Source organism: Diadema setosum, unplaced genomic scaffold, assembly GCF_964275005.1.
Source record: "Diadema setosum unplaced genomic scaffold, eeDiaSeto1 scaffold_50, whole genome shotgun sequence".
Taxonomy (NCBI): Eukaryota; Metazoa; Echinodermata; class Echinoidea; order Diadematoida; family Diadematidae; genus Diadema; species Diadema setosum.
The window spans coordinates 74,280-85,743 of NW_027307676.1; the positions used below are offsets into that span (position 1 = coordinate 74,280).

General features: G+C 39.8%; 1 protein-coding gene across 1 annotated transcript in view; it reads right to left on the reverse strand.

The window, feature by feature from the left end:
- LOC140245877 (probable lysosomal cobalamin transporter) overlaps window positions 1-11,108 on the reverse strand; it is a gene marked incomplete at its 3' end in the record, with an annotated part of 69,736 nt that extends 58,628 nt beyond the window's left edge. Inside the window, exons 1-3 of the mRNA XM_072325361.1 lie at window positions 11,104-11,108; window positions 10,413-10,588; window positions 9,325-9,758 (exon numbers count right to left, since the gene is read on the reverse strand). Coding sequence (XP_072181462.1) covers window positions 9,325-9,758; window positions 10,413-10,588; window positions 11,104-11,108 — 615 coding nt within the window. The remainder of the gene's footprint in view (window positions 1-9,324; window positions 9,759-10,412; window positions 10,589-11,103) is intronic.
- Window positions 11,109-11,464: the final 356 nt, after the last annotated feature.

Below are 11,464 nucleotides of genomic sequence, written 5' to 3' on the forward strand. Positions count from 1 at the left end.
TTTTTGAAAAAAAAAATCCCTTTATCAGACGAATGTAAGACAAAATGAAAAAAAAAATGTACCATGCACTTTCGATCATGTTAACTTTTTCTTTTCTTTTTTGATGATGGAAATAAATAAACTATTGAATTGAATTGAATTAAAAATCATAACTTTTGAACGGATTGTCCCGTTTTCCCCAAACTTGCATAGATGTGTTCTACTAATATTGTTGCATTCACTCAACCAACATGTATATGAAGGTGGACTTGTCCTTTAAAACGTCCTGTTTTCAAAATCACAAACTAAGGCCAACTGCACATGCAATGTCCAATGTCCAATGTTCAATTTCAGTTTAATTTATTATTCACAAATCGTTTGCATGTAAAACAAACCCCTCGTGTGGTTACATGTACATTGTTTAGTATATAGTCACAAAAATTGAACCAGGTTGATCTATACATCTGATGTTCTGTGGGACCTTGAAAAAGCAGATTTTCACCAGCTAACAAGCAAAAAAAAAAAAGGAAAAAGAAGAAGAAGAAGAAGAAGAAGAAGAAGAAGAAGAAGAAGAAGAAGAAGAAGAAGAAGAAGAAGAAAAAGGTCTTCAGCGCACAAATTCTGCAAGGTGCCACTTCCGGGTTTCCTTATCTGACAAGCAAAGCTTTACATTACCGCGCTCACAAGTTTCTATCTATTTCTTTCTTGTGCCACGTATGCGCACTTCCAGGGTAAGAAAAAAAAAAGGGGGGGGGGAGGACATTGTGACACCTTGTGCATTCCTTTGTATGGTGCAAAAAAGTTATGGTTAAAGTATGGTAAGTATGGTAAAAGTTATCATAATGATATACAATTAATGTATTGCAAAATGAAGGGCTGAGATGAAAAACAAAAACAAGAGGGAGGTGTGGAAGAGAAAGAAGAAAAAAAATGATAGAATTAGTTATAGGCCCTATTTTCGGAACGTTGGAACTTCTAATGGTAAAGAATGGCCTGTAGATGTACTGTAGACACCAGCAAAATACAAATGACTTGATAAATCATTGTTTTTGCGAGCGGTCATTCGTTTATAACCAACAAAATAGGTTGTGAAAGATTACACCGAAAGTGCTATTGTAATAATTATTATGGAAAGGGATGGAAATTGCTGAAGATTTGAGGTGTAAAGGTATTCCATTTGTTGTATTTGTTTACGATTTGCAGTAGATGATTCAGGGGGCGGTACATCGGGTACCCCCCCCCCCCCTTAATCTGTACTTTTTAGTTGATTTCTTAGAGCCAACATCCCCCCCCCCTTAATCTGTACTTTTTAGTTGATTTCTTAGAGCCAAAAGTGTGTGTGTGTGTGTGTGTGTGTGTGTGTGTGTGTGTGTGTGTGTAGACGTGGGGCCAGGGGGCTGTACAGCACCATTTTGCAGCCCCTCCATCGCCCTGTTTATAACACGTACACTATTTTATTACCATAATGACTGTTATTCACATGGTTGCACTCGATACCATGTTTTATGATCTTAGTTCACGTTGGAACATCACAAAATTCTGGGCCTCGTTTTCAAGTTTATTGTTTTCATTTCATTTATCAAGTTTCCACCCAAATCATACAGTGCATTGTGTTTACAACATCCACCCATGACAATGTAAAGTAACACATAAATTATAAGTTATAAGTTCAGTACACACAAAGCACAAAATCAATCGAAATCATTCTCGAATGTTCATTCATGACGGATAAATACAATAAATGGAGTGAACCTACATAGAAGCAGATGCTTGTGGGAGTAGGTTCCCCGAAATAAAATCAAACACAATCTCTTACACTCACTCACACACACACACACACACACACACACACACTGCACGCACGCAAGTGCACCTGGACAAGTGTGCGTGTACACACACACACACACCCACACACACATAACAGCAACAACAACTTTCATTGAAGTTGGGACTTCAATGAAACATTCGAACCATTATAGTTGTTCTCATCTGTTTTTCATTCCATCTTCATGGGCCTATTCAACGTGTACTTTACACACGCACAGTGATCGGATGCCATGAATAGATACACTATAAACTAAACTGAAGTGGATGTTCATGAATGTTGAAAGAGAAAAACAACAATTAACTCGTAAACCCTGATAAAAACCTTGTAATAACAGATGAAAGAGATAATAAGTTATGCAAACAAGTTAATTTGCATGTTGATTACACTAAGCATGAGTTCAAGAACCAAAGTTTTTTTTTTCTCAGTTAGGTATCGCTCATTTCCACCTATAGGTGTAGAAGTAGATTTCACATAGTTATTATGTGACATTGGGACATTTCCACATAAACTACACTGTGTGACCATGTGTTTGTTCCATAAGGGATATGAGCTCATCGATTGCGCAGGTAAACATTTATGACAGATATCCGCACAAGGTCATGTCACAACTTGTAGTGACATAATAGACATAGGATATGCCATCGTGATCAATTACATATGTTTTTTCCGGTGCGGTCATCGATTGCAACACGTAAGGTCGGATAAAATGACACGCCATCCACGCATGGCGCGACATGGACAGTCATGGACATACACATGTCGCGACATGACGGCCTAATTTGGTGTGATCGTGGCTCGCAGAAACGCCGTTTTATAATAATGGTGAGGACATTGTGGTTTGCCTATAGGCGGTGCATTGCAGACAGCAATAAGTGAGAGTGAGTGAGAGGGAGATATTGGGAGGAAGGGAGAAAGGGAGGGGGGGGGGGGAGAGAGAATTATTTGATACATTATTTTGCCAGCTTTGGCAATACTACAGCGTAAAGTCGAGTCTATGAATTAGAGTGATCATACACTAAAATGTACCTGCAAAAACACCCTGCCTAATGCGTGCATGGCGTGTATTCAGTGTCCATCATGTTTTTATACCACCACGGCATTGTGTTAATTTCTTATGTACTTCCTGCATTCAGGCACTATCCTTCGTTTCCGAATTTAGGAAAAAGAAATGTAAACAATAAGGAAAAAACACAGCGATAAAAAATCAACTATGATAATTTTGGAAGAATTGGTATCGTTGTATGAATTCTTGTTAATGTTTTGCTTAAGTTGCATGCGCAAGGGTAAATAACCAATTTCCCTGTTTTTTGTTATTATTTTACGAGACAACGAGGTTAAAGTAAACACATGTTAGCCAGTTTGGTTTCCATTTACAATGACCTTCTGAATTGAACGGACTTTATTTACAATTGATCAGGATCATATCTGTATCGACATTCTGCCATTTATAGCGTTGTGGTGACAGACAACTTATATTATTTTGGCATTCAGAATAGCCCTTATAAGTAGGTATAAATTCAACAGATGTATACATTACCCCTCTTGACTTGTTCAATATCAAACCCAATAATGTGGATCCACAGATATCATCCGAATTAAGGAATTCCAAAATTTGATATAAACATTCACCACCAGTAATCTAAAAGGGTGAACCAGGGAGAAAAATTCCAGTTTATGTTAAAGGGGACGCAAACCCAAAGAGCAATGTGTATTGAGTGAAAGCTGCAACATCAGTAAAACACATCAGTGAAAGTTTGAGAAAAATCGGACAATCGATGAAAAAGTTATGAGTTTTTAAAGTTTTGGTGTTGAAAATCTTATAAAAATTCACTTTTCTAGCATTATGAAAGAGCCCTTGACTAGTCGCTTTCAGAAGGCAGGGGGAATAATTGCTACCCATAACATCATGTCAGTATCAAGTTGATGGAATGTGTAATTTTCATGGAAAAGGAATTTTTGAGGAATTTGCTTTATATTTTCTTTACATTGTTCTCCACCCATACGTCATAACCTCTAGTAGTCTCCTCATCCTGTGGTTCAAAACCAAAATTACAAAAATTCATAATTTTTGCATATCCGATTTTCCACAAACTTTCACTGATGTGGTCTACTAATGTTGCTGCTTTCACCCGATCCACATTGTTCTTTGGGTTTGCGTTCCCTTTAAGTCCAAAATGTTCGCGAAAGTCCACTGAATGGCGTGCGTCACTTCGCGAGTACGGCGTCGTCGAACATCACACGCGAAGGACGAGATCGGCCGGAATAAACGCGAGCACGACAGGTCCAGAGCGAGATGAAACGGAAATGGGATGACGGTTGGTCGACCGGATACTCGACGTGAATGAGGCAACGAGCGAAGAGTCAGAGTTGACTGAAACGATGTGGATGCCTTATTGTGGCAGTCATTGGAAGAGATGGAGCGGACATTCATTATCCTCCTAAACACGTGTATAATGGAGTCAACAGTTTCTATTTGCCAGTTGCAATAAACTGATTTTGGGCTGCTGTGTTGTTCTCCCCCCCCCCCCCCCCAGAAAAGATGCTTATTTCCAGGCTGGCGAGGTGTGAGCTTGAAGGAAGGACTGCCTGCCGAAACAAAGTCCTCTCGTATACAGTCTCAAACCAAAAGTTGCGGAGTAAAATCAGCTAGACGAGCTGATCTCGGGCAGCATAAGTTTTTAGGGTTTTTACACGACTTGGTCATGACAGTGGAGTGGAGGTCGTGGTCAAACTCCCCCGATAGCAGAGACACGTCAGAATGACGTCTATTTCACGTCAGTGCTGTCGTCAGAAAGACGTCGTAAACTGTCGACAAAAATACGTAATCTTGCTCAAATAGAAGACGTAAAAAAGACGTCATATTTGGACGTCAGAAAGACTTCTAATATGTCGTCTTAACGACGTAAATAAACAAAGAAAATAGACGTCATTTAAATGTTGTAATCTGTCGACAAAAATACGTAATCTTGCTCAAATGGAAGACGTAAAAAAGACGTCATATTTGTGACGTCTGTCAGACGTCTAAGTGGTTGTACAAAGACACCTAAATGACGTTTAGATTACTACTTGAAAGACAAAATATCACGTCAGAATAACGTCATAAATATGTCGTTTACACGTCAATTTATGACATTTCATACGTGTATTGTACTGACGAAAATAAACAAAGAAAAAAAAAAGTCAGTTTGACGTCGTTTTTAAGCCGAGATACATTGATTACTATGTTAATTACAAGATCTAACAAAGGTGTGGGCATTTTCAGGTACAATCCTACGAATCCAACCATTTAACTCCTAAAGTCCTAAATCCTATTCAATAACTCTAGTATTGGGGGGTCAAAGATGCACACGAAGTCTGATGCACACGAAGTCTCCGTCCAGTCTGGGGTCGGATTTTTGTTTTTAGCTGCCTGGCTTTAGGACGCCGTCAATCAGACAGCAACTGCTATATTTCCCTGCCATCTCATTTCTTTTTCTTTTTTTTTTTCATTTATACACACAATGAGATCTATTGCCCTGAACTTGAGAGAAAAAAGACCCAGGAAACACTAAAGGAGTGAGAGGTCAGTGGCGGTGTTCTTTCGTAAGAGGTGGTGATTCTTTATGGTAAGTGCTGATGAGGCTTTGGGCCAAGGGGTATTTTATGAAAAGGACATGCAGAGCGGTCAACTGTCGGCTGTGCTGGTGTACTACAGTGTGACATTTTTCAGTGTCTACTTCTACGGTATATAACATATAAGAAACTGTACAAATACCATCCCAGCTAACATTTTGACGTTTTCTGAACGTTGTTGAAACGTTCCAAGTTTGTTATTTGGACGTTTTGTCTAAATGTTTTCAGAACGTCTTTTTGTGGAAGGTTTTCGAAGTATTTAAAACGTTTCAAATGGACGTTATAAAACGGTTTTTAAACTTTTAAAAAACCAAAAAACTTTTCGGAATTTTTAAGGACCTGAACCCTTTGAACGTTATAGACGTCAGTAAAACCTTTTAAGAATATTCAAAACGTTTTGTGGACGTTCTGCGGACGTCCAGGAAAAACTTTGAAAGCCGTCTAGAACGTTCAAAAAAGTTTTAAGAACGTCTAAAAAGTCTTATGACCAGTTCCAGAACGATAAGAGAACCTTTCATATCCTCCTAGAACGTTCAGAAAACATAAGAATGTGTAAAGTTTATTTTTATAGGGTATCTTAAAAAAATCATAGCAATGAGATTATACAGGCACAATATGTGATTAATGTACCTTAGTCCTAATTCTACATAATCCTATCCTGTTTTTAATGTCCTACCACCTTTACCTATACTACATCCTATTCCCAATTGATGTACCTGTATCACATGCTTTAATATACCGCCACAATTTTTGTAATGATTGAAGACATGGTTACTAAAATCAGATCACATACACCTTAATGTCAGTATTCATAAATAGGCATGAATATTCATGATAAAGAAACCAATAACGAACACGTAGCGAAAAGAAGACAAAGTCGACGTAGCAGACCTAATAAAAATGTTTTGTGGACGTTTATAAAGGACAGAGACGTTGCAGCATAATAAAAACGTTTTGTAACGTCCATTGACGTAATTAAAACGTTTCCCCAAAAACCTGTGCTTTGCAGAAAATGCTAAGTCACAACTTTGACGTTGTATGTACACTGTACGTTTTAAAAATGTCAATTTTATGCGAAGACGTACGGAACCTCAAAAAAAAAAACGTTTAGGAAACGTTCTGAAAACGTCATGTGTTTGCTGGGATATCAGGCACCCGTCCTACTGTTTATTAAACATTTTCCTTCTCTTTTCCTAAATACAAGATGCAAGAGGGTTTTGTACATTCTCACTTTTAGGACAAGAACAGAGCAGTGCCAAGTTGTCACCATGGAAACGCAGTACTGCGCTGCTATATTCAATCCTCTCCTAGTGAATAAGTCCGTGCCAAAGCATTTGCTTACGACAAACAATAAACGCACTACTATGTACAGATCTCTAGCAAACAATGCAAGTCGGTTTAACATAGATGGTTTGCCAGTATAAAGGTGATTACAATACTGTTTGCCAAGCATATACATGTATAATACATAAGTATGTACATGAAATTGCATATCAGAGTGACTGGAATAAAACTACTTAAGGGGCGATCACACATCGCCGGTTTACATGGCGGGTCATGGCGGTTCTCAAACCGCCGTCAACCGTGTCTCAACGATGGCGGAAAGGCATTTAAACTCGATGTGACTACGTTAATTCTCAACATGTTTTGAACACGCCGCTAACGGGATTAGCGCGGTAGTAACACGGATCTCCCAGAAAGGTGGAGGAGTCCTATACCAAGCCATTATACATTGATGTAATCACAGCCCTTTCACAAGTCTTCAGTGGTTTACAGCAAGGAGCGTATTGCTTTGTTTGGTAAACACAATTTAAAAGAAATTGCGAAACGTTATAACCCCCTGTGTATTTACAGATTGACATAAGTGATGCAATGAACAATTGTCAAGTTTCAACATCCTTTTTTTTTCTCTCTCTTTGAACTTTTAAGATATATGTATTAACTGTCATTAAAAAGACATACATGCCAAAGCAGAATCCAACATTGTTTACAAAGTTTCTTGTTCCTTGTTGCCCGTTTCCTTGTTGCAAAATCTCTCTTTTTTTTCTTTTTAGCTCACCTGAGCCGAAGGCACAAGTGAGCTATTGCGATCGTTCTTCGTCCGTCGTCCGTCGTCCGTCGTCCGTCGTACGTCGTGCGTAAACTTTTTTACATTTTAATAATAATAATAATAATAATAATAATAATAATAACAATAACAATAATAATAGACATTTATAGAGCGCCTTTTCCACTGGATGCAAAGCGCTATGACATGTCATCCCTGTTCGCCATAGGAGATAAAATATATACAAAATACCAGGCAGTGACAGTATAAGTCCAGTGCACATATAGGGACATCAAAATAAATAAGTCTTCAAGTTTTGTTTGAAATGATCAAGTGTGGGTGAAGATTTGAGAAGGGGAGGGAGCTTATTCCACAGCCTAGGAGCACAAGAAGAGAAAGCTGCATCTCCCTCTAGTTTTTTCGTGTGTGGTTGAGTAAAGGTAACGGATGATGAAAGACGAGTGCGCCTAGAGTGAGAGTGTCGTACCAGACACTCCCCAATGTACTCTGGAGCTCTATTGTTGACTACTTTGTAGACCAGTAGGAGAAGCTTAAAGGATATTCTTGCTTTGACTGGCAGCCAGTGGAGTTGACGTATAAGAGGAGTGGCATGAGAACGTGAACGAACATGGTACACTAGTCTAGAGGCAGCATTCTGAACTCTCTGTAAGCGATCCACATCAGCCTGACTGATTCCGCAAAGAAGAGCATTACAGTAGTCGAGTCGCGATAAGACCAATGCACGGACTGTTGCGTGACAAGTAGAAGCAGCAATGAATTTTCTGATCCTCCACAGAATTCTGATGTAGTAGTTAGCTAACTTACAGATCTGTGAAACATGCATGCTCATCTTTGCATCAGAGGAAAGGATAACTCCAAGATTGCGCACATGATAAGATGGAGAGATGAGAGTTGTACCAAGAGCAAGTTTGATTTCCTGTACAAGCTTAAGATGGCGTTTGGAGGCAAGAACAAGAAACTCTGTTTTCTCTTCATTGAGTTTCAGCTTTTTCAGATTTATCCATTCCTGCACTTTACCCACACATCTGGACAGTGCATTCAGAGTGAGTTTAACACTGGAAGGGTCACTGGGGTCAAACTCAAGATAGATTTGCACGTCATCTGCACACATATGATACTTAACATTTTCAGCACGAAGAAAATTTCCAAGAGGTCTGGTATACATGGTGAACAATAGGGGCCCAATTACAGATCCCTGTGGAATGCCAACTACTGAAGTACACTCCCTAGACAAGTGACCAGACACGCAGACACGACTCCTTCGATTTGTGAGTGAAGAAGCCATCCACTGTAGAGCTGAACCTTTAATACCAAAGGTGTTGTGTAAGCGATCGAGCAGAATTTTATGATCGATTGTATCGAACGCAGCTGACAGGACAAGCATTACCAGCATAACCCCTTTCCTTTTGTCAATGCTGCGAAGGATATCATCTTGGACTTTGAGGAGGGCTGTCTCGCAGCTATGGTTACTATTATAGGCCGACTGAAAGGACTCGGAGAGATGAGACTCGTCCATGTACTGAACAAGCTGAGATGTGACTACACGTTCGATGATCTTGGATCTGAAGATGATCTTGAATCTGAACCCGATCTTGGAAAACTGGTCTGTAGTTCTTGAGAATGTCCTTGTCATATGAGGATTTCTTTATCACTGGTATCACAATAGCTTGCTTCAGTGAGTCTAGGAAGGTTCCTGTTGATAGACATTTACCAAAGCAGTGAGCGAAGGAGCAAGAATTGGAAGATGCTTCTTCAGCAACCATGTAGGCAAAGGATCAAGACAGCAAGTCTTAGAAGGACTCTTCACGATTATCCGTGTAAGTTCAATAGCAGTTACCTCAGAAAAATCAAATTCATGTTGAGTTTGCTGATCTGCGTACATGGGGTTCAAGACCAAGTTGCTGCACTGGTTACTCAGGTCACAGCTAATATCTTTGACCTTATCAGCAAAGAAGGATGCAAACTGGTTGCTCACATCTACTGGTGAATCATGAGCTGGTAAAACAATGTCCTTGCGGTTGAGTAGAGAATTAATGATTCCAAAAGCAGACTTAGGAGTACAGTCTGAAATCTTTTCCTTAAAGTATTCAGATTTAGCAGTGAGGAGAGCCTTCTTGACCTTGTCCTTTGCGTCATGGTAAGACCTGAAGTTCTCGGGGGATTTCACTTTGAGCCATCTCCTTTCCGCCCTACGACGTTCCCGACGGGCAGAGGATATATCCTCATTGTACCACTGAGGATGACGTCTGTGTCTGAATGTCCGCACTGTAACTGGAGCATGATGATCAAGCACAATCGTCACAGCAGAGTTAAAGAAGTCAATAAGTTTATCAACATCTCTACAGTCATCAAGAGAAGCACCCTCATCGAGCAATGTACCAAGATCATTTGAAAAATTCTCATGGTTCATATCCTTGTACTCTCTGAAAGTGAGAGTTTAACAAGATACCCGTGGCTTTGGTATGTTCAGATGAAGACAAATAACATAGTGATCAGATTCATGGTTGTTACAGACCTCAATATCATTCAGAATTGACTCATCTGATCTGGTGATCAAGGGGTCCAAAGTATGACCGAGTCTATGAGTGTGTTGATTAATGTGCTGGACAAGATCACATGACTCCAAAGCAGAGTTGATTCTACTCACGTCAGCCTGACTTGGACGATAAAAATGAACATTTAGATCCCCACCTATTACCAATTTTCCTGGAAGTAGATTCAGTTCATGGACAAAATCCTCAAACTCTGCAATGAATGTGGAAGTGTTAAATCCGTTCTTTGCTGATAGTGGAGGCCTGTAAATAATCACATAGTGCAATGTTCGGGAAATGTTAGACACAACAGCATATTCAAACGTAGAAACATTAAGTGCATGTAAAACATCCTTATTGTGTACAAGTTTGAGTTCCTTCTTTGCAGGGATACCGATACCACCATGATGCCCTGGATCAATGGTTGCTGAACGAGATACATTGATGAAAGTGTACCCCGGTGGAGTCAATTCTCCTGTGACGACTGTACCCTCGGCAGGGAGCCACGTCTCAGTGAGAAACAGCACATCTATGTCCTTCTCAAAAACAAAGTCACACACAAAGTGACTCCTATTACAAACAGAGTGAGCATTGACAATATCTACATCAACAGTTTCACAAGCTTGACTGGATGGGCTGACATGTTTGAATTCACGTCTATGCATGTGACAGCCAGCCCGCTTGCCTCTCGCATGGAATATGCCATTTTCTTTCAAGACATTGTAAGCTTCTACAAGAATTGTCCTGCTTGCATGACCTCTTAGAGAAAACAGATGTGATATCTGGTGTACTTGAAAGAGGTAGAAAGTCTTGGCTGAATAGCTCCATTCAGTGTTGCAGCAGTCTATTGACTGCAGATCACTACACTCCATTTGCATGATAGTGTTCCATGTAATCTGGCTTCCACTGAGTGTCCATAGGCCTGTGCTGGAACATTTATTGTAGACATACAGAGCATAGACAAGGTAAACCAGGTCAAAATCTTGCTACTAAAATCCATGCTGGCAGAATGATGAAAAATGCTGAAACTTGTCCTGGAGGATCACTGCACTGTACACTAGCACTGGTAAATGTAAAATACAAACTCCATTATGGAAATGACACAAATGGGATGACATTCAGGGAGCAAACTTTGCTATGTGGCAGCAGGAATACAGCGCCCTCTCCCGTTTTCATCTTCTTCTTGAAAACCGCAAGACCGATTTTCACCAAACTTGGCAGGTAGCGTCCCTAGGGGGTTAGGATATCAGTTTGTTAAAATGGGCACCATGCCCCACCCAGGGGGCCCCAGGGGGCCCAACCCCCCCCCCCAAAAAAAAAAATAATAATAATAATAAAAATTAAGGAATCTTAAAAATATTCTCTAGAACCAGAAGTGATAGAGCTAGAGTTAGTACATTGATGACTGTAGTTTCAAGTTTGTTCATGCCAGAATCAGGGGTGCCC